The 24,847-nt window shown below is 41.7% G+C and overlaps 1 protein-coding gene across 8 annotated transcripts in view; it reads right to left on the bottom strand.

The window, feature by feature from the left end:
- The window catches only part of enox2 (ecto-NOX disulfide-thiol exchanger 2), a 187,275-nt gene that overhangs the window by 109,652 nt on the left and 52,776 nt on the right, over window positions 1-24,847 (bottom strand). For 7 of the 8 annotated variants that reach the window (XR_011190298.1, XR_011190299.1, XM_069193814.1 and 4 more), the window contains exon 2: window positions 18,933-19,023. Coding sequence is in view for 6 of the 8 variants with exons in the window: in XM_069193814.1 (XP_069049915.1) it covers window positions 18,933-18,969 (37 nt within the window). In the remaining 2 variants the exon portion in view is untranslated. Of the gene's footprint in view, window positions 1-9,818; window positions 10,370-18,932; window positions 19,024-24,847 lie in introns of those variants that run through there. The other variant, XM_015351687.2, reaches the window with a different exon arrangement.

Below are 24,847 nucleotides of genomic sequence, written 5' to 3'. Positions count from 1 at the left end.
AAAACCCATATGTCCAAAGCCAGAAAAGAAGACTAGGTCTGTCTGCTCATATCTTATCAGCATGCAGTGCAACAGTGTTTAAGGTACATTTTAAAGGTTAAACGACACAGGAGGAAAAGTCTTTAGAAAGGAACCATGACCTTGAAAGAAAGACTATAGAATGCCGAGTCTTGTTTAAAAAATATTGAAAAAGAAAAATAGAAAAAATAAACAGGCCAAAAAGGTTATAAATTCTCCTCAAAGATTTAAATAGGTCTGTTTCTTTGCATACAATATCTCTATGCATTAACTGGACTATGCCCTGGCCTCCTACAGTTTACAAGACACCTTGGCCAAATCATTACATTGTCCACCTTAGTAAAGCTTCAGGGGATTCTCCATGCGTTTCCACAATTAAGGAATGCCTTTATATTAACAAAGCTGATTGTGACATGCTTGCTGCCTGAGGATGTTCCTGAACGCTTTTACATTTGGAAGAGGCATTGCAAAGGGAATACTGATACTGGGGCAGCAGGAGCAGAAAGTATCAAAGCAAATGTGCACAAAGCGTGCATGACTCCTATAAGGTATAAAAACAGAAATGGCACTGAAGTGTGTGTTAAAACAAAGCCAGATCATCCTCTATCTGTAATCTCACACTTGTTCTATTGATTCCCATTTAATGCTGAGCATGAATGTAATACACTGCAAGAGAGGGAGAAGGAAGAAAACACAGAAAATATTTCTACACCTACAAACTAAAGGCACCAGACAGAATCAAGGCTCCACGCTCTCTGACCCAACTGACTGGCTCAGAAACCACAGAAGCCTGGTCCTGACTTGCTCTGCCCCTGTAGACAAACACTTACACCAACCCACCTCATGCAAAAAACAGCAAACATGCAGTTACAAACGTTTCTTTCACACAGGTTTGGTTTCAGTTGGATAATATACCTCTTTATATGCCCTGGAATCTTGTTGGGGTTGCAGGTTTGAAAGGCAAATGAAAGCCGAGCACACTGAGGTTCTGTGTATGTGTGTCTCAATGTGTAAAAAAACATGGTCTGATTTTTCTTCAATACCTGCCTTATGCCCTGAAGGACAAGTGGAAAAATACAACCCACTAAGATGGACAGGCTGAGCAGATAGAATTAAATTAAACACATATGGATTTGATAAGCTACGCAACAAATTCTACAAAAAATGAAAAACGAGGATCTTGCAGAGAACTTGATCATCAATGTTAAAATTTGTATCTTTTATCTGAAAATCTTTTTTTAAATGTGTAGATTGGGTTAAATTGGCTCTCTCTCACTGTGCTCTCTAGTGATCGGATACCATTGCCGATCAACTCAGGACACTTATTTTAACCTTTCCAGAAACAGAAGTCTTGGCACAGGCATTTGTCACACTGAAAATTGACTAACTGTGTGTCACTATTTACTGCTGCCCTCCTCCTTCAATCTCCACACAGCAGATGGCACTTCAATTCAAATTCTAACCCACATAAAAGAAAATGATTAGATCACAATACTCAGATACTGATCCAAAACTGCTATCTTTTTACACACTGGACGTCAGTGCTGAAAAAGCTCAGGTCACAAGAGTTTTTTTTCTGGAGCTTTTTTTCCATTCTGGGCTTCAAGAACCAACAGGCAGTACATTATTCAGCCTGAATCGCCACTTTTGTTCTGTGCAATACTAACTACCAACTGAACAGCCATCTCTCATTTGTATCCTTTCTCATGTTGTTATTTTAACTTTTAAATCCTCCCTGCAGTTTCTTCCTGCTGGTCAAACGCAAATGATTCCATCTATGGAGACCAATGCTGAATTCATGCCACATTGTTTAGGCTGCAAAATGCACAACTGTTAATCCAAAACCATAAAGATGCGCTCATGCAATCTCTACTTATTAAGCTGCTCAAAGATTTATGAAGCAGGGCCTCCTTGATCTGAACTCTACAGACCTACAGACTTCCTGCATCTCTTGTAGCCCCTGGCAGCAGCGGCTCCATCTCTATAAAGCAGGACGGGGCAGGGCTGCCCAGGACAGGGAGACATCCTGCTGGCTACGCTGCTCCAGAAGGCCGCCGAACTGTCTGGAGCCCCTTCTGCCGCTAACTAGATGAGCTAAGGCAAGCAAAATAGGGGTGGGGGCCCTCTCATTTCACCTAGTATCCAAATACAAGATGTGACCTGAACAACGAAATAAGCCTTTGCCATAAAAATAACTAGAAACCAAATAACGAAATAATTAGATTCAGATTAGTCCCTTAATTGAGCCAAATGGTTCTTGCTGAGGAAAAAAGACCAAAACCTGACCTGCAGTCCAATCAGACTTCTCCCCTGCCATTTATCTCCCGGCGCGGGAGAGAGGGCTCTCATGCATCACCTGCGACTCCAAACTATGGTAAGAACCACAAGATGTATTTTTCCAATTATCTATTTCATACTAGCATTCATACTGCTCTCCCCTTCCCAGCACAATGACAAACCAGGCCAGTTCCATGATTTAGAGCCCCGAGCACCTCCACCGATTCATTACGGGACGCACAGCGCCATTTCCAGTTGTTTTTTCTGGCAGCATTGGGGGAAAACAAAAATGTCAACGCAAAAAAATCTCATTCACTTTATCTCCCATGAGGCCTTAGCACATGGAAACTGATGTTCTATATTACTGCTGGAATTTCTCACGAGAAGGACTTCTACTTACAGAATCCATAACCCGTAGCATAGACCCGTATTTCACCCCTTGCCCCACGCCAAAACAAACAAAACGGGATTTTCTTTAAAACACATTTTATACAACTCAGTATGACTGTGTATAATACAAACCGTCACTTTGATATTTTTACAAAATATGAATACAGGCAATCTGCTGCATTGGACATATTTAAAACTTTGAACTTTTAACTTCACGTGCATTTTATTTTTGCAATAACAGTACACTTACATAAAAGCCACTAGGAGCTTAATGCATGACCTTTCATCTCCGGACACCAACTTCTAAATTATTTACCTGACAATTATCGATTCTAGGATCGATCTAGAATAAATCTCTGTAAGGGGCTGGTTTATACACTTGCAGTGGGGTGGATAGGAAGGGCTGCTGGCTCAGTAGCCCTGTTGTAAGCCATGAACACGAGGGGAAACCCAGAATTTCATCCACATCATCACTATTGCTTTGCCAGCCCTACTAGGCTGTCCTTCTTCTCATGGACGTGACTTCCATTTCAGGACTGCTTCATGAATAAAACCACATGGCAACACCAGAAGCCTCTGTCAGTCTCATGGGGTACTGAAAATGTGGTTCAAAATGACTCATACAGACAAAACAGACAAATTTAGATCATGTGCCCTAGATCAGGGCTTCTCGGGTGCAGCCAGTCTCTGCAGATACAAGCTTCACTGTCAGACTTGGGGTCAAACGCATTTAAATGCAAATAGTTTCCTGTTGTCGCAAGTGCAATTAATGTGCCTTCACTATAAATACTAGATACACTGCAAATATGTGACTTACTCCAAATGAAGTTCACTCTTTTGCATAAGGCATTCATTGGGTGATTAATAAACACAAACATTAGTGCAAGCAGTTTATCATCATTAAGTTGGCTGATGTCCTTATCCAAGGCAAACAAAAATACAACTCCTATCATAACAAACACAATTATATAATATGGCCTAACTATTCATAATTCCTAAGTATGTAACTATACAGAAATAAGAATATATTAAAGTTAATATGCACACTACTCAGTTCAGTTTTACACAGTTTCTGCTGGCTGCATTGGAAAAAGGTCAGTTGTATAATGGAAATGACCCACCTTGCTTATAAAACTGTCTTCGGGATTTTATTGGCTGTGGAGTGCCTGGAAGTGTTTCTGGCTGAGTGCTGACTCCCTCCACCTCCCCCCTCCCCTGACATCGCGACTGAGCTCTGCGCTGTTGTGCAGCTGGCACAGTCCACCACTGGCCAGGGGTGCCTAGAGCCAGTCCTCCCCACGGCCCTCCGTTTCCTCTGCTGTCTCACCAGCCTCTCCGTCTACACAGGGCTTCATGCTCAGAGCTCTCACCTGAGCTCCAGATGCACTGCTGGTCTTCACAAGCCGCCCACTGCTACAGTGGGCCCGTTTTTCTTTTAATCTCATATTTGATGTGCAGAGCATGGAGAGGCTTCTAGATGAAAAACAGCAGTCAAATCTTCAGTAATTTGTGTAATTGCTAAAACAGTTATCTTGAGAACTGCTGAGCTAGGAAAGCTTGTCCCCACAAATGAGCAACTGTGCTCAATGAATTTTCTACCAAACACATTTAAATATAAAGTAATAAAACCACCAAGAAAGATTAAGCCAGGGACTACAAGATTGAAATAATTTTAATGTGCTAACCTCATCATCATAACTAATTACAAACAATTAAAATGTTGATATTCCTTACATCTGGAGAGATGACTCCCCCAGAATTAAATCACCACAGGTTTACACTTCACAGCACTTATTTGAAAGATTATTGAGCAAATGCATTACAAATAGGTAACATAGCTAAAACTGATCATGAATAGTCCACTCATCTTTTCATTTGTATTTTAAATAATTTGTCCTTTCCTTTTAGGAGGCTATTTTCATGTCTTGTGAGAATATGCAGAACAAGTTACGGGCAGAGTGGCACAGCGCTGTGCAGTTAGGCGAGTTCCGGACTGGGGTGTCTTCTGCACGTTCTCCTGCATATCTGTGGGGGCGTTCTCCCAGCTTCCAGAGGCCTGCTGGCTAGTTCCAGGGAGCTTTGCACACTTCCCACCCTCCACTGGAGCAGGAATTTCGCTTTCAGCTGCTGAACTGGGCTCTACTAGTGGGAGAAGTGTTTACCCATACTGTTGTAGATTCTTTTTGGCACTGTGCACCGTGGGCCACCAAGCCTCCTGATAAGAGGATCCGGACAGCATGATGCCCCTTCCCATCAGCCCCAGAGCCATCCACACCTGTCTCTGGGCAGGGGCTCTGCTCGCGTGCTGCCAAGGGTGAGAAGGGCTGAAGAAACTGAGGCACCGTGAGGGGCACAAGCTCACTCATTACTTTTCAATCCCAACTTCTTAACCAATGACACACAGCAGGCTATTTTAGAAATAGGCGAAACAAAATCACAGAAAAATAAACAGACATTTAATGGGTAATTCAGGGATGTTTGTTATACATTTATTGAGTTAAACATTCAGTAAAAACGGGCAGTAAATTTAGCAAAAAAAAATATTATGTGTTTTGAGTTTTAAACATATAGGTCAATGGTGTGTGGATAGGATTCATGAATGCATAGCTTAACAATATGCATGGTAAACTATTCCCCCAGCACAGTAATGACAATAATTTTTCTAGCAAACACAAGGGTCTATATTTTGATTAAAAAACTGAAAAAATATTTTTACAGGAAGGCACAAAGCAATACAGCTTCTCATTAACAGAGACACCATGCTATCTATTGCAATACCAATTATCAGTCGCATGGCTTTTCAGGCTAAAAAACCATTGCTTTCAATTAGCAAGCCATGAGGGGCTACTGCAGCCAGGGACTCTCTAGCATGTATGAGATGCACAAATCAACACAAATACTAGCAACTCAATTACTACAATACATTGTGAAGACAAGCGCTTCCATCAGAAACATCAAATCCATTCTGTTTTTTCAAAAACTGTACTGCATTCAAATGAGGTTTGTGCTGTAGAATGTAGGATAATACACATTTCTTGTGGTTCTAAAGGAAGAAAAATCCTGACATGAACTTTAAAAAAGAAACATGTTAGAACTATGGGTCTATTCATGGTGCCTGGCAGAAAAAGCCCAAAGTAGGACAACTCACTACTATAATACATTCAATCTCTTCCTATTTTGTCCCATTAGAAAATAGTGAATTTAATATTAGTATGATACTGTTAACTATATTTGCAAAGCTCTATGGTCTTCTATACAAGAATGAAACAATGTTTTTTACACTCTCCACTTGAAATTTAACATTTTCACAGTAAGAACATGTTTTAGGACCGTACTCGGTTTTATGAGGGTTTTACGCGCACAAAATGCAATTAGACTAATGGAGAAACCAAGCTAAAATCTACGTTAAAGTCTTTAGAGGGAAGAGCGGATGTCTTTGATGTTGGCGTTAAAAAGCTACAGACTTCAGGGATTCTTCTATTTTCAACATCTGTTGCAAAGCTCCAGTCAGAGCAGAGATAACGCTCCTGTTGAATGCAACATCAAGAATCAGTCCAAGGACCTCTAACAAGCCCCACATCAATTATTTAGAAGTCTGTTGAGAAGCAAAAGGGGAAATTGAAAATTAGAGCACACTACTGATACCAACAAATCACCATGCCTTCTTATACAAAAAGACATAAAACTGAGAAGATTTCGTTTGCAAGATCAATTGAGAGAGCACACGAGTGACTTTTAAGGAGAATGTCACAAAATAATAGACTAAAACGGGTCTACGATATCCTTAAAGATACTCAGAAGAGAATGGAATACCCCTAAATGATCACAGGCAAAGTTAGAAGCTTGGGTAGGAATGGGATAGGACTGGGGGGTTAAAATTAACTAATGCTACAAAAAAATAAAACAAAATTCCTTCCAGACCAGGACTTCAGGACTTGTAACTCCCGTTCACCGAAGCAGGCTGCATCAGAGAACACAGGCTGGTGAGGTTGCTGCTGTCTCCGGTAATGGACTCTACATGACTGAATAAGCCATCTCAGCTCAAACTTGGGGAAAACTGCATTTAGTAAACACTCTTCTCTGAAGACAGAGCAGCATTTATCCCTACTCTCTCGCTCGGCACCCTTCCTGTCTCACCCCAGCAACGAAACTGGCTAATGACCACACAGCTGGCTGAGATCAGACAGGGCAAAAGTGCGGTATCCATGGCAACACAAGGTATATCTGTGATTAACGCAGCTGCAGTGGGTAACCCATTTTCTGAGCCTTGCCTTTTGGCTTGTTCTTAGTAATCCCTAATCAAGTTACAAATGATACGAATCCCTCCCTTTCAGCAATACCCCCACCCCTACACATTCACAATTCCCAAGGAAGTCCACTTTCCAGGGCAGGATATTGATCACTGGCTACAGTCGTATTAATGGATGTTTTTACCGTCACGGTTCTTGACCCACAGCTTAGTTTTGATACTCTCTCCCTGAACAGTCACAGCTCCCCACCCAGAGGTCAGGGTCCACCGATTACAAAACCCAGTCCCCAGACTCCACAGTTTTCACTGATGATTCAGTTCACTTTCAGAATATACTCCAACAGCTTCTGCAACATTCTGGCCTTTGAGCAAAGAGCATCCTTACCACACAGGCTCCCTGTGTCTCTGTCGCAGTCTCGGTCTCGGTCTCTTACTTGAGCCAGCACACACACACACACTGTAGATTTTTTTAAAGTCATCTAAGCAATCGATCAACAGAGAGCACTACAAGATGGAAGTAAATGGCTGTCATATTCCCAGATGGGCTTTTATCCATCACGGTTCCTAGGTACGGGGTAAACAGTCAGACCTGATTCACTTGGACAGATACCGACAAGTGTTGCCTGTGGCCATGTGAAGAGCAGAGAGCCGGAAAGGTCTGTCACATGGCTGTTTGAACCTGCTCTGAAGGAGGACTGGCCCTGCCTGTCTCAGCAGACAAGGACAAGTCCACCCTCCCTGCCAGCAGAAGTCGCATCCTCTGCTCCAGAGCAGAACAAGGCACGGGCCCTCTTCACTCTGATGACCTACATAGCTTCTCAGCTGTTGACAAGTCTTTTTTTTTATATCATATTCTCATTTATTTTCACCTGGAACATTCTTTCAGATATTTTCTTCACGCTTCAATCAGCTCTCTGCTTCAAGGCTGTACAACAGATACAGTAGAGCCTGTTGCAAGTGGTACTATATCTATAACAAAGTTAGATGCTATTTTGGGAGTTAGGTTTATAAAATAAAGTCATAGAGATGACGTGAGATTGTTGCTGTCCACTGTCACTTCCTATCAATATTCAGCTACACCTCACAGTTTGAAGATTTATTGACATTTTAATTTAATTTTCTGTCATCACAGCCACAGCAGATAACAATTAGAGGGGGCCGGACACAGACCTGGAATTTATGCAGCACAACTGTAACAGAAGCAAAAACAAAAGTAACATACTAGTTGACATACTAAAATGCTATCAAAAGCAAGCCAGAGACATAAATGATAAAGAAATACATTTTAAAAAATTGAATGTACACAATAATATATATTAGGCTGCAGTCTCATGGACACTGATAACTATTAATCCTACACTACCTCCTGTTTATTTCAGTAAATGAGTCCAGTATCAGAGTACACCATTGGAGAATAACTTTGTGTCAATCAGTATACACCCAACCAGGAGCATTGGGAGAGGATCTAGAATGCTCAATGATATTTCTAATCAGCCCATTTTCTATGTTTTTATGCTTAAAAAGCAGCTTTCATTGACATGATGTCAAAATAGATTGTGTTTTCAGTTACTTTAATCAATTCTAATATAGGACACAGCAGACACAATGGGGGGAGCTTGTGAAATGTCTCTGAATGCTTCCTCTATAAATGGTACCAAACTGCAAGTTGTGCAGCTGTGCAAGGCAATCAGCGTCAATGTGCTCTTTCATCCCGGCGGGTGGCACGGCACCCTCCAGCACCCACTCACACAGAACACCAGGTTCAAAGCTGGCAATATAAGGGAAAGTTCAAAATGCAAAAACAAAAAGTAAGTTTGGTTCCATTCCCTCAACTCCGGTTAACACGGAGAAGAGTGACTCGATCCAGCTGTGTTTGATATGCTAATCGATAAGCAGCAGAGGCTCCATGACGAGGTAGAGATCTCCAGCTGGCAGGCAGTACAGGCGACTGTGAAAGTGGTCCAGCGGCAAGAATCTGGATCGCAGAGCCGGGAGGACATGCTGGGCGTCGGGATCGCATTGTCTCTAGACATAACCTCAGCTCTGTCTATATAGAGTGAAGGCTGTGCACCGCATATCGTACCCTTTAGATAAACGCTTCATAACATCACCATATAACCACGGCTAGCATGTATCGTCTTTCTGTGATTGCTGAGAGAGTGCGGCTGCGTTCTGAATACTGGAGCACAAACAGAACATAAAGGCTCCGCATGTGCACACAGTGCCGACTGTTCACTTTTTTTTTATAAGAGCAGAAATGACAGATTAGCTCTGGGAATTAACTGCTTACTAACTAGTGCCATATCCCACGGAGTCACAATCGAGCATTTGAAACTCAGTTGCCTGTGTGACAATCTCAAATCCCAACTTCAGCGCAGATGATGTTTGAGCCATCTAAAGCACATAACACACGCCCCGACCACACCACCGGCAACTTAAAAACAGCACGAACGTATATTATCCATTTGTTCACAATGCTCATGTAGGAAACACTGACTTAAAAACAAAAACTCTCCTACAGTTTTAAAGTCGCGCTCTATCAAGGAGGAAATGACAGACCCCCTCCGTGATGATGAAGATAAAGATGGAATTTAAACTATTTTAAAGTCTTCACTTAGTCCACAGGGTAAACTGGGGGGGGGGGGGGGGGGGGGGGGGGACATTTATTTCGTTAACTGCAGAAAGTCCGGTGAATGATTCCTCTCTCGCTAACATTCTGCCTTCTCGAAGTCACAATGCTTAAATCGTATAAAATAGCGGCATTTTAATATAACATGCTGATACTACGGGGATACAGCAAACAATTTTATAGAATAAATTGTAAATCAGCAAACGGAATAAAAAAAAACATTTATTAAACCGTAGCAATAATGTTGTACCATACCTGCGTACTGCACAAGAAACATTGTCCCGAGAGCAAGGTGCCCAAGAATCTCGACTCCCCTCGGCTTAAATCCCCCAGCAACGCCAATGTAACACTAGAGAAATCTCCCGGTCTGGATTCCTAGATCGCTGAAGTCCGTCCTGCTCTCCGCTCCGCAGACTGAGCTACAGTAGGCAGGACGAGATGAGGAGGATCCTTTTTAGCTAATACCAGTGTGCGCACACACGCTCGCCGACATGCACACACACACTGAAGCACAGAAAGCCGGCCGCTGCAGCGGGGCAAGTGGGCTGGGACGGGTTTCTGCGCGCTGCTAGACACATGTCAGTGTCGGTCTGACAGCGAAGGGGACGGCGGCGAGCGAGCAGGGCGGAGGAGGGGACGGGGAGGGCCAGGTGTTAAAGCAATTAGCAGCGATGCTCATCTGTACATGTGTCAGGGCCTGGGCACGCACAGCCGTGCCGGAGAGACTCGAGAGGCGCTTGAGAAAGACTCGGCGTCCGTCGTTTGCTTTGCTCGCCACTGCCTGCGCGTCCGCACACAGCCCTCGCCCGGTAGGGTCCTGTACTGCCTCTGCTTTCAGTGCACACTGCGCAATTAACAGGGATGAAAATAATGAAAGCGGGGAGGGGGGCTCACAGAGGCGAGGAGGTCGAAACCGCAAACCCGTGATTAGCAGACTCTTAACGAGCCTTATCACTAATGAGCCCCGGACATGATCTCCGGAACGGGAGTGTGTCGATGGCAGCGGAGCTGCTTTGCAAATCAGGAGGTAAAAGAAGAGAAGTAGATGGAAAATTCAATAAATGAGGCAGGAGATATTGATTGGAAAAACAGAAAATGTCAGTTCAATGTAAATTTATCTATTAGAAATGTGTCACGCCTTAATTGGGATTGCCTAGCGAAAATAAAGGTTTAATTTTGCATGAGAGTTGATTTGTCGAAAAGAGAAATACTTTTAGGACAAAAATGAACAAGGACCCCCAAACAACCTAATATCGGGGCTCATCTGCAACGGGACACCTAGAAACTTCCTTTCGGACAGCATTCACCAAAGCCTAACGTGCAGCCCGGCCGGTGTCGAGAGGCAGGACTGGCGCCCCCTGAGCTCTCGCTCCACGACCTGGCCGTGCTGACGAAACCCTTGGCGCAGAGAAAGGAACACCAGCAGAACTCATCTGTTACAAGACGCCATTATACATCTAAAAAAAACCTATTCTACTCTCAAGAGTCATATAAGAACCATGAAAGAGCACGTACTGCACTGCGGGTCCAACTGTACTTAAGTAATGGTGACTTTAGGGCCAGCAACCGTTAACCAAACTGAACAGCGCCGAGCGCACCCTAGGCTAGGTACACAGGATTAACTGCACGCAAACACTACCATGCGAGGTTCAGCTGAAAGCGATGAGCAGCGCCTTCAGACACCAGCCGCTGCCGAGGGCGGCGTCACAGATGACGGGCTGTGAGGCCGAGCCGCCGGATCCTTCTCCCTATCGCTTGTCTGCGCGACGTCGAGGGGGAAACTCCCAGGTAATTAGGGGGCCGATTCTCCCCCACTGACACAGCTGGAGAAAAGGCAAAACCCCCAGCGCCTGCTGTTGATGTGCCTGCACAAGAGAAAAAAACTAAACTGGCCGAAACCAGTCGACAACCAGTTGTGATCGTCGGAATGAAGGGAGCAGCGGGGATGACAACAGCTCTAAAAGGTGTCCCGAGAGCTCAGATACTGCATGGCGAGCAGGAAGAGTTTGCCGTGGAAGCCTTTCTCTTCAAACCAGTTTCCCAGACTTCTGACACCTCCTCCTGCGCAGCTCTCCAAGCTCCAGCAGGGGGTGGTGTGGCGCTCAAATAAACTGCGCTCGGCAGCTCCGGGCCGCCGGCAGGCTGGAGGGCTCTCTAAGGCACACCTCGGACATGAGCAGAGACACGGCGGATTCTTTTTAAAGCGCTTCAAGCATAGCACCGTCACCCCCAAACCCTAACCCCCCTGAAGGGCAGAAAGAGAAACAGAAAGATGTAAAAAGAAACGCGCATCAATGGGACCCATCATATAAATGGGAATTTTCTCTATTTTGTCCGAATTTGCTCCCAATCTTATGACAGTAAATCAAAAACTTGAATATAAATGTAGCAGAGATGCCAATGGATTTTTCACTTACTTAGTTTAGGAATTTTACCTGAACTTAATTAGATACAAAAGTTTAAAATAAAATTCAGATTTAAAAGTGTTTATTTTATTATACATTGCTTTTATACTTTTTTCATAATCGAGAAATGGAAGAAAACCCTTTTTCAGTTTTGCAAAAAAGTTTTTTAAATCCCATAAACATCTATTTTATCCCCTAAAAAATAATTGAAAGGAAACTGATCTCCATTCCAGTGCAAACAACTGGCTTCTTCATACCCAGCCAGCAATTTCAGACAGGTGAGAGTAGCTCTTTTACGCAGCTACACAGAGAAATCCACCACTAGATTCTAGCTTCTGCACTGACACTGTTAAAGGACAGGCTGACTTTCAAAGATCACACTGCTAAAGTCATCACTCCGATTTACAGAAAGTCTTTAAAAAAGAGTTAATATCTTGCATGCCATGTAATCAGCTGAAAGAAAGGGTATTTTTGTCATTGCCACTTGTAAATTATAATTATGCAATGTTGTTAAACTAACAAAAAAGTTCAGCCCAGTCTTGGCAGAGCAGCTGTTGTCTGAGGGAATATTACCTGTAATTAGCGCCAATGCTGTTCATGCATGTTCTGCTGTAGCTGATTTGGATCTGCTTTGTGTTTGTGTGCTCAAATATCTCAGAACCGTAATCTGTGAGCACAAAACTGACAGGAAATGTGAAGAGTCATCACCTGTTCTTGGAACATAATACTATAGGCTTTCACTGTTTAGGAAATGAATTATAATTGGAGAGGCAGGGATGTAAATGTGTTTCTCAGATCTAAAGAAACACTGGATTTATTATGACTATGTTCAGGTGAGAAGGCTCCACGGCTGAAACGTTGTTTTCTTTCTTCTCTTTTCAGCATGGAATAAAACTATTACTTGTTCCTTATTATGACTATGCCAAACACCAACAGCTGTAAGGCAGCCATGTGTCTTAACGTGTAATTCAGGCAATTGGATTCTTATGTTAGTTTTATTGACTCATCTATGCTAAAAGTCACTTTATTTTAGTGACTGCTTGATTTCACTCTTATTACTGTTAATGGTCTCAAACCTCTTACGCTCGTACATTTTAAATTTTATCTTTTAGTTTTTCAATGATTGGAGCTTTAAAATGTTATGAGCAGGCATAGTAATATATTTTGAAAAATCCTCTAGCATTCCTCCAAAAACCTGCCAGAAAAACTTTAGCATACAGAACAAAACAAGGCCTAGGAAGTCTAACCCAGCAGGTACTGTACTGCCCCCACATGCTAGGAAAATTTACAGACACGTTCTCTTCTTGATCTTCAGTTACAGAGCAAAATTCTACAAAATTAAATTTTACTTTGAAACTTTGGAAAATGAGTATAGCTTAAACATAATTTTACCCAGACAGACACTGTGCCCTGTCTCACAGGCGAAGTCAAGCTGGGGGGGAGAATACCTGTGAAGTTTCCAGCTCAAAAAGCAAGAACTCCACTTACTTTCAATTAACACTCAAATCAGTGCCCTGCAGAGATTAGGCATTTGCCACACACAGTTCTGATTCTCTGCCGCTTTTCAGCTCTTTTAGGACAATTTATACACTGGGGTAGGGTCCATATCAGGGGCTGGGACCTGGTGATGGCGGAGCCATTAATCAGTGAGGGAATCTTAAAGAGTGTGATTAAGCTGTAGGTGATGGCAATCCACAGCCTGCTGTGAACCTCTGCTTCCATCTCATACACCAGTGATCTCAAGTGCTGTTGACTCACCCACCTTGTTAATCACTTTGTTGCCTGAAAGCAAAATGTATACTAACTAATCAGCATCAGAGGGATCACTCCCATAGAGCTGAGTACACTGAATGTGCCAACCCAATACCCTCTTGGAACAGGAGTGCCAAAAGAATTACAGCAATTACCCCAGGTCTGCTGGGGTTCCCAAATATATTCATCAGTATAACCCCAACAAACCGCTGTCCTGGTCAGAAAAATCCTTCAAAATTGAGTGTTTTACTGCAGTTTACATTAAATGATTAAATGTCTGAGAATCGGGGTGAGACGAGGTAGTATTGTCTGCACACACAGCAAACATAAACATTTCAGAGAAAATAAAACAGCAAATGAAGTCCTTTTGGACAAATGCAGAATGGACATGACTCATAAACAAAACCACAAATCGACTGCATTCACACGGAAAGACACACACTCCAAAACTGTGTGAACTCTAGCTTCTTGGAAGGTGTAGAGCCAGGGATATCTGGTGCTTTAAGAAAATGTGCATTTCCACTAAGCTGCGATGCCCACTAAAGAATTCAATTAAACATCAAGTTTATACTACTGCACTCTGACATTTGCACTACTACCACACTACCATGACATAGCTTTTGAACTGTTTAATCGTTTTTTAATTGAATACATCATAATTACAGTGGTGTGAAAAAGTGTTTGCCCTCTTCCTGATTTCTTATTTTTTGCATGTTTGTCACACTGAAATGTTTCAGATCATCAAACAAATTGAAATATTAGACAAAGATAACACACGTAAACACAAAATGCAGTTTTTAAATGAAGGTTTTATTAAGGGAAAAAAAAATCCAAACCTACATGGCCCTGTGTGAAAAAGTGATTGCCCCCCCCTGTTAAAACATAAATCAACTGTGGTTTATCACATCTTTGGAAAGCTGAGTTCAATTTCTCTAGCCACACCCAGGCCTGATTACTGCCACACCTGTTCTCAATCAAGAAATCACTTAAAATAGGACCTGCCTGACAAAGTGAAGTAGACCAAAAGATCAAAAGTGAAGAAGACAAATTCAGGAAGAAATGAGAAACAGAGTAATTGAGATTTATCAGTCTGGAAAATGTTATAAAGCCATTTCTAAAGCTTTGGGACTCCAGCGAACCACAGTGAGAGCCATTATCCAAAAATGGCGAAAACATGGAACAGTGGTGAACCTTCCCAGGAGTGGCCGGCCGACCAAAATTACCCCAAGAGCGCTGCAATGACTCATCCAAGAGGTCACAAAAAAACTCACAACAACATCCAAAGAACTGCAGGCACGCTTTTTCACACCACTGTATATTTAAACCAAAATGTATTAAATTCAGTAATGTGAATGGGAAAACAAGTAACAGGAACTTTTTTCCAGCCTAATAATAATCATTCTGTGCTGCAGCAACCATCTTCCTGACGAACATACTAAATCTTCGTGAAGAAAAAAGATCATTCTAAATCCTCTTCACACATCTTCTCTAGTCTTTCTTCATGTCATTTATTTCTTGTAAGACTGCAGGGCTGGTGCCAAAGCAGCAGATACCAGAGCAGCGAAACAAGCCTTCAAACAACGGGTCACAGAACCAATTACAACATCAGCTGGAAGACTGCAGGTAGAAGCAGTGAAAACCCTGTGTCTCTGCTGACTGAATTACCTTGCGCTTCGCGCAGACAGGGAAAGTGATGACCTCTGCTCCACGGGCTATCTGCTGAAGAGCTCAGGAAAAAAAGCTTTTCTTATCTCATGAATTAAACACACACATCTCGAAACAAACTGCATACTAACAGGGCATTTCACTTCATCTAAATGTTAACAGCGTCACCACTCTTACGTGTTGTGATGTATTTTTTAAAATTGTTCTCCAATGCAAGTTTGCCTTTGATCCAACAAATAAACTTTTTTTTTTAAACTCTCCTAGCCCAACTAATTCTGAGCAATACTTCAGTAAAAACTCTTGGGCATTCAGACAGTTTGTAAACAGAATTTTTGTTTTCTGGAAATCATACATTAGCTCTATGGCTCCCTGTGGTTACACACAATTTAAGAAGCCAGTGCATGGCTCTAGTTACTGTACTACACTGCAACATGTTCTAGTTCCTTCTTTGGTTTGAAGGAAATTTACAGGGTGCCAAATAACCCCAGTGAAAGATTTGTTATAGTCTACCCACATTAAGGTATATAAAGCATACTATTTTGACTTTTCAGCAAAATATTTCATGGTAAAATGATATGGAAAGGGATCACCTATATATGTCAGCCCCACATCTTGACTAAATGGTGCAACACAAAGTGGTATTTCAAGTTCTGTGTTAAATACAGAGCTTCTGAAGTTTAATGACTGCAATGATATTTAGAACCATCTGTGTCAGGATCAATGAAATATCCCATTACAGTGCAGGGAGAGAGAAAAATGCCAAGTTGAAAGGTTTGCCTTTAATGAACTCCTCTGTGTTTCAGGGAGATGAAGTCTCACGACGTTTGACTTCCCTTCCCAGCACTGAGTGACAAGCAGTGCAGCGAGGATTAGCAGAAGGAAAGGTGACTTCTTCCTACTTTATTGTAGCTCAAAGGCTCTGTCGGGTGGGCCTTTTCTATTTCTAGACATAAGTGAAAGTGGGAAAAGGGGAACCTTGGTGTTTCATTAAGGGACTGGAGCCTGTTATTGCTGTTGTGGCAATCTATTGTGTTCAGAAACCTTTTCAAAGCACGGGCTCACAGAGCAAGGAAAGCTGGGAGCGACGTTAAGAAACTGTGAATTGGATTAAGTCCGAACTCAGGCAAGCCTGTCTCCAGGGAGTTTTGCCCTACTATGAATATTTATGGGTTAGGATTTCACAGACTGTGCAAGATACCTTTTAACCCCACTCTGTGTTAGCATTCCTCTTCACGTTACAGTGCAAACCCCTGTTAACTACAGAACCTGGTTCCATCTCAATCAGTCTGCATGGGTCAAAGTGCTTACTTTCACAATGCAATTAACAACAATAGAAATACTAATATTTGTTACACATGCTGACTCTGAGGAGATCATTCATTACAGAGATTTAACCAGACCTTTGGAGTTGGTGTGCACTGTGACAGATTTTGGCAGTGGCTATGGTTCAGAGCACCAAATCTGTTATCTGCTTAGACAAGCACACTGGCACACACTCTGGTGCGCTGTGCCTGAAAGAGAAAAGGTTTGCTGAGTGTTTTAACTGTGTACAGAAAAAAAGAGGGAAAGAGATTGAAATTGGTTTCTCTTCAGCTGCAATTCAACATGTACTTATGTGCTGTTTTCCCACATGAAAAGAACTATCAAATTTCAAATGAAAATAGGACAGACACTAAAATGCATTCCTCCTCTAAGTCAAGTTTTTGAGCTGCAGACGTCACCAGGAAGAAAAAAACAAGTTTATTTCAGGCCTTAAGCAAAAGCTGTCCTTTCTGATTGCAGATCAGCATGACAAGGCAGTTACAGCTGTCTACACATTTCAGAGGCTAATCTGACATTCAATTAATTAGGACTTCCCTTATTTCCCCAACATTGAGCCCTGGATTGGGTTGAAACTGCATCATTAAAATACATCCCACTAACTGGTCAATGCCTGTAGCTTTGTCCCTGCCTCCTCCAGATTCTAAACATTTTTACTAGCATCATAACAAACACCTACGAGCCTTAGATTCATATAAATCCTGCTTTTTAACTATATTTTTTGGATATCAATCTAGGGCGTATGACACAAGCAGAAGGCTATTTTGTTACTAAAACCAATTACAGAGTGCTCAGGAAAGGGCTGTACTGACTTTGAGGGATTAGCAGGACAGATTCACTCAGTCAGATGTCACTTTGCACTATTGCAGAATCCCAGAATCTGTGAGACAGAGGTAAAGCACTCCTGCAGGCCTGTCTTACTGAAGTCAGGCCTGGCAGCAGTGAGTATGTTGAAAAAGCTACCAGTTCAATGGATAAGGTGAGAGGTGCACCAACTCTGCCATGATCACTTTATTACAGCTCAGCCAGCTCTACATCCCCAGCTGGGTTTAATAAAGAACAAGATCTTTACCTTCAAGTGCCAGTTTATCTGGGGAAGCAAGAATGAGCAGCTCTCCTTCATCCCCTCACTCTCTCTCCCCTTTCCTCTATGATCTCAACTCCTTCTTCTTTTTCAATAACAACTGTCCTCACTAACAAAAATGTGTTTAAGTGTTTTAAGAAAGGAGGGCGGTAGGTTCAGTCTAGCTTCAGCTCTGAAAAAGTCTCACATCATGTCATCAGGAGAATAAATCTTTTAGCAACACTCTCAAATAAAAGTAGGTAAAAAAGGAATACTAAAGCCAGATGAAACATATGAAGAAATAGAGTAAAGCCTTGCAAATTGTTGAACTATTATGACATTTTCAGTGAAGTCACACTTCTTTTACTTTCTAGTAGCAGATTTTTATTTAAAAAAATAGGTGGTCTAAATAACTTCACACAACACAAAGCTGTTTTAATCTACAACTAGTTCAATGTCTAGACCGGTGTGACATGGACAGATACCTAGAGAAATATCTGTATTTATAGCTTTCTATGCCACACATACTAATTCTAGGCAATTATTTTTTACTGTGTGCAGTCATAGTGAAGAGCCTGTTCACCTGACTGTATGACCCTGAAGATGCACATTTCCCTCAGCAACGTAGCCCTGAGTGAATCTGTAAGCCCAAGGAGTTTCCATCTGTGTGTGTGAGCAAGAGAGCGTCTCTGCAGAGACTGAGGTCCTTCCTCCTTTTGGGTGATTTTAACCACCACAAGGTGAAGAGACTTGACAGCTGTTACAAATGAGGAGCACATTCGCTACAAACCTTGGCAGCTTGCAGTGTGCTACAAAAGATCGGGTAATAAAAAAAGAAAGAATAAAGTCAAAGGAGAAAAGTAAGTTAAAATCTTCAAGGGCACCATAACTGCCTTTCAATACCTGGTCGATGCTGGGAGCTGTGTGTGGGCTGAGGTTAGGGATGGGATTGAGGAGCTTTTAAAACCGAGTTACCAGTTTAGAAAGGCAGAGACAACCTTGAGTGAAGGGAAGCAGAATCCAAGATAATCCCTTTAACACCCCAGGAACCTGATTTCCTCTCAAACACGGGCCACAGCGATGCACCACCTTTTGATAATTTCATGCTGAACAAGCCTAGAACCCAAAACACAATCCGGTAACCAGCTGCAGTGAGTTCCTTACCTCCTGCTCTGCCCGCTCTGTAGTCCTTGAACATCATTAGCAGCAAGGCTGTGTGCAAGACCTCCGCTCCTGGTGTCTCCAAAAGGCAGTCCTGTTACAACGGCAATTAAATATTTATTTCCTTTTCATCCAACAATATACAGGAAACTTAAAACCTATGCTGTTTGGAATCTCAAATCATAAATCCGATTCCCAGTTCAAGGACGAAGAAAAATAATCTGATGTATAGATTATAGATTGTGTTTTTAGAGCTTCTATAACATATTACCAAGAACTATCCGTGTAGACATCTACACTTCCGTGCAAGCTTGACATTGTGTTGCACTTCAGTGTTTTCCCTTCAACACAGAGAAACACGATTCTCTGGTTATGTATTGAGCTTTAAGCACAATAAAATGTATTTAATAATATGAGAAAACATTAGTGGGGTCTTGTTTAATTGTTAATACTCACAACACATGATGTCCAAGATTTTTGCACAGTGGTGTATATTATTATTAAACACAGGATATAAGAAGGGGTAGAAGGAAAAAAGATCTAAGTAAACGGGCAGACAAACTGCATCTTAAAAAAACAAAATATGAGACAAACAAAAAACTGGAACATGAGCCCCTGAGGGAATGCAATGACAAGACCTGTTGACTTTGTCAAATGCTCTGCGCCCTGTGCTTTCTCTGCAGTGGTATTCAGATCGCTAGTCCCTCTGATTTCTGCTTCTAAATCTGCATCAGCAAGGAAGAAAAGGAACTCCTTTTAAAGTCCTGGTTCTAGCACAGCTTAAATTCCTCGTCTGCCCACTTGCTTGCAGTTCAAGATGACATTTACTGAGCTGCTTGTCTTTAATTGTAAGAGCCAGCTGTCTACAAATCAACAGCAAATGCCACCTTCCAAAATGCTGAAGGCTCTGACTTTTCACACTAACACTCCCAACAGGTGTTAAAATGAAAATAAAGGTGGTTTACCTCAAAGAAGCTAGATATTTCAGTGTTATTGTTCCAGGCATTCAGATGTAATATAATTTATTCTTTAAACCCTGCCTGTTCTGCAACCTACAGCATAATGCAGACATTAATCATAAAAAAAGATGAACCACTAATCAATATCATTACAAAAACCAAGAGCATGCACAAGCACATAGTATGAGTACAATGACAGTAAGGGAAGTCAGGCTTCTCTCATGTTTCAGCAAAGACTGGCAAGAGTCAGAAACCTACTAAGTAACTGAGTGAAGATAAATTTGAATTACATGGAGCATGCTAATCTCTGTACTTGTATTGAATTTTTGACTTATTCTGATACTACGTATAAATGCTGTTGCTGTTGTCCCCATTACATTCATATGAGCATATGAGGCATATTGCTATATTGAACAAGTAAAGGTTTATTCCATGCTGAAAAGAGAAGAAAGGAAACACAACGTTTCGGCTGTGGAGCCTTCTTCAGGTGTGAGCAGGCTCCACAGCCGAAATGTTGTGTTTTCCTTCTTCTCTTTTCAGCATGGAATAAACCTATTACTTGTTCTTTTGCGGCCTACGCATGCTGATGCAGCTCCCCACCTGAACTACATGTTGCCATATTGCCTTGTTCTCTGCAGCCAAGCACAAAAAAAAATCAATAAACACTGGGCCCTCAAAGACACCTCTCCCTTACTGCTGCAACAATTCTCCTTCTCTATCTGTTGACCTGACCCTGTGAAGGTGACCTTTACTCCATTTGTGACCCAAGATCATTATAATTCCTTTGCTCACAGTTAGGTTTGCCTTCTCCACTGCAGTCCTCTGTGACCTATTCCCCTGTTTACTGTGTTTTGGATTATTCAATTAGCACAGCCACACATCTGATGATTAAGACTAATTTTGATAAACCACAAGCAAAGTCAGTTATGAGTCTACCTAGGGGTAGGTGGGGAACAATTTTGGCTTGTCACACTCTCTCACTTTCTGCTTCACAGTAGGTTGGGAGATTCGCTCCCCTTACACTTTCTGAGGGGGGTCTAAACTAAGGAGCCATATTCTACAGAGACAGGTCTCTTCCTTGGCTGAGTCAGTAAATTTCAGTAAATACTACAGACCTTTTCACATTTTACAATTCAGAGAAACACTCCATAGAAGTGGCAGCATCGTAACCATTTTTTACCCCGTTCACTTGAAGAGGCATTGCTCTGATCTACCACAGTGCTCTTCACATAAAAGCTTTTGTTTACACTGCATAATGAATGTGTAAAATGCTAAAAACAAGTGAAGACAGATTACTAAAAAATGAGGTACATTCACTTAATAATTTAACTAGTGCTTATTGAATGTCCTTTCTTTAATCTTAAAAAAAAAACATTAAGATGCAATTCAAGGCTATAAGCCAGTGCTTAAAAAGCCAATAAAGTAATTACAAGACTTTTCCCTGACCTTCTAGCAACTGGTGGGTCTGCCCTGACTGGCTTGACTCCTGTCACTGATGTCAATGCTCAGTGTGCAGTGAGTTTACTTTGGAAACAGGCCAGCACTGGACATTTGAGACACATTCCTGAACATCTACATAAACACAGGCCTTCCCAGATGACATATAAACTGCACATCTTCCTGCACACAACAGTATCAGGTGACCAATAAGCCGGGGAAAACTTGTAACAATTTTATGAATGTACTGCTTTGAATTCCTAAAAAACTGCAACTTTCAGCAACGTAACTCCCTTGCTGTTACCAGGCCATGACTGTCATCCATTATCTTTCTCACACTACCCACAGCGAGACACCTGCTCACGAGAAAGGAGGGCTCCCAGAGCAGGGCTGGGGATATTTATTTCAGCAGAAGGTTGCACAAACATATCATTGAGCTGAAGACTCTGGGAGGAGTCATCAGGGCTGCAGGGTCACTGGTTCAGATCCTGAGTGGGGCACTGCTGTGGTACGCTTCATTTTCAGATGGCTTCAGTAAATCGCCCATTCTTGAATTGACTGGATTCTTTGAAAAACCTTCATTTAGGATTCAGCTTATCTCTTTTCCTGAAGAGTTGGTAGTGGGATGCGCAGTGTCATCCAACAGGGGCTAATGCCATGGAAACTAAACACATCTAGGCAATCATGCTGTCATTGCTGATTAATTTTGTTAACCACAATATTTATGCTTGCTATATTTTTCACTGAATGCCAAAGATTTTATCAACATTTTTTCAGTCAGACACAATTATTTAATTGGAACACTGTAGTAGAGGCTTTATGAAACATATGGGTGCCTGCATGGTGTGAGGTCATTTTACTGTCTGTACATGCTTTTGACAAGTGGAAGTCAAATTTAACAGGATTCAATGGAGCAATGTACAGTAAGGCATAGTCAAGTGTGTGACCTGGACACTCTGTCCTCCATTACATGCAGTGATAGTGACCACTGTAATATGAAATCAGAGAGAACAATCAATCAGTTTAATTCATGCAAGTAGTACAGAACATGACCTTATGACTACAGATAGCATTCTAGTTCCAAACTATTTTATCAGATGTCTGGCTTTACCCAAGACATTTTCTATATTCTGATATGCTTCGTGTTTAATGTTATTCTTCACCCAACATACTGACATCCTATGTGACTGTCATGCCTTGAGGCACTCGGGATGAAAGACACAATAGGAAATAAATGTTATCGTCAAAGTCATACTCTTTAAGGCAAAAATGCACCAGGAAGATTACAGTGCATACAATCCATTAGAAGGCAAGGAATTGCTTTTCAGCTATTTCTTTGATGAGAGTCTTTCATGTCAACTGTCAGAGGTCTTTGTTTACTTAGAGTGGGGGCAGATCTCAGATGTAAAGGAGAGCACACTGAGGAGCCAGCCAGCTCCCTGAAGTCACATGTGCAACATCTCTGAACGCCCCGCAGCGCCCTGCGCCTTTCAATGACAATTTTTTAAAAAATCTAATAGTTTGCTTCTCAGATATCATCGATGAAATTTTCTTCCTTTAGAATGATGAGATTCTGTAAGTGCCAGAGGGCCCCAAAGCAAAAGGCATAAACCGCAAAGACAGAATCCAAAATATCATTAAAGACCGCACACACAACATTGAGAACCTCTTTTTAATGTGAGCTCCATTTGCGGAGGTTATTAAAATTGAGTACGTGGGTGATTACATTCGAACGTTCCCTACATGTCATGATGGGCTTAATGGACTCTCAGTGTTTTTCAGAAGAAAAAAAAACAAATGTAATTTAGAATGCTGATTAAAACACTGTGCCTGGTCTTGGGCAAAGAAGCTTAAAGTATGATATGAAATATTAAGAAAAAAGGGGGATCTCATGAAGTCAAATGAAACCATCTATCCATCCATTTTCTTACCACTTAAACCACAAATGAAACCAATCCTCAAAAACACATGCCAGCGACTGCGACACGCATTTCCAGAAGAAGACCCCATCACGCACAATGCCAGGTTCAGCTTTATTTCTGTAGCCAGAACTGAATGATTAGGGGCCCAAAAAATAGTGAGCAAGAAGTGTGAGCAATCAGTCCTGAACCTGTTCTGGTGCAGAAAGATAAAATACAGATGAATTCCATGATGAAATTAAAAGCTACTTAACGGTGGTGCAAAGTGACTGGGCGTTTAGACTGAAAATGCCCGTGCATGTACTATCTTTATTAAAGTGCTCCTTTAACAAAAATGGAAAAACTCCTCAGGCTAGAATAATATTTGATTATGGAAGCCTAAATGGAAAGTCCATTACTCACACGAAAAGGTTAAAAAATTACAATTTAATGAATAAGAATTTAGCGGCAATAACGAAAAGAATGGACACAGGCCAATTTCGTGCAATCAGAGGGCTAAGAGCAAAGGACACAGCAGCACACGCCACACAGAATCTCTGCACAGCCCTTTTGCAGGCCACAAAGGAAAGGACAGCCTGGCAGTAAATACAAGCTGGCAGAAAAAAGAAGCCAGGATGCAGAGACCTGCTAGCCAAGATAATATAGTCTGCTGTAGCCAGCTAAATTGCTTCCTACTGAATAAAAAGCACTTAGGTGCACTGAGATGGCGAGAGGTGTGTAGAAAGCCTGTTCTCAGGCCTGGCTAAGAATACTGCTGCTGTGCTGTTCAATTTACTTTACAGCAAGAGCAGTAATAGCAAACCCACTGGCAACAGCACTTACTGCCCGTCTCTTATTCTAAACAGGCAGGCAGCTGAGAGACTCATAAAAATCCCATTCCTCACATGCGCTCACTCGCATTATTTAAAATGATTTGAACCCTGTGACTTCAGAGACGAAGTCGCTCATTGTGCTTTATTTCTTAATCTTTTCCTACTCTGTTTAAAAAAAACAACAATTTGCTTGCTGTATTGACAGATGGACAATGTAGAACTCCCAGTATGTCATGCAAAATGATTTATCACTCCTGCTGCTGTTTTTCCTTCCTCTTCTGACTGTTGTGATTTTTCATTTCATTGTCATTTCCTAAGCGTTACTTTCCATAAACACTGCGCAAAGGCCCTGCTGGAAAGCAGCACGTTTCCACCCAGTATTAACAAGGTGAATCATTAAAACAAAATTAAAAATAAAAGACGCCTCAATCATACTCTCTTTGAATCTTTTTTTTTTCCTTGCTGTAAGAAGATGTGGAAATTTGAACTGACAAAAGCTGCTATGAAGGCATCCCTGGTTACATCAGTACCTCATGGTACACATTACAGTGCCCTGGAACAATGTCTCACGGCAACCTGGTTCCCATTAAAGGACAGCTGAAGCAAGGCCCCTACAAAAAAAGTTCTTTTGGAGGCTTTTCTACAATCTATTAAATGCCAGACTGTGTTTTTAGGGTTTTCCTAAGAACAACTAAATGCAAGATTGTATTTTTATGGTTTTCTGTGATACTTTAAATGCCAGATTATGTTTTGGGGGATTTTCACGATCCAACAAATGCCTTTAGTTACTT

Source organism: Lepisosteus oculatus, chromosome 8 (assembly GCF_040954835.1).
Source record: "Lepisosteus oculatus isolate fLepOcu1 chromosome 8, fLepOcu1.hap2, whole genome shotgun sequence".
Lineage (NCBI taxonomy): Eukaryota > Metazoa > Chordata > Actinopteri > Semionotiformes > Lepisosteidae > Lepisosteus > Lepisosteus oculatus.
Note: the sequence above shows the minus strand (reverse complement) of the source record. Positions and strands in the feature narration are given on the sequence as shown.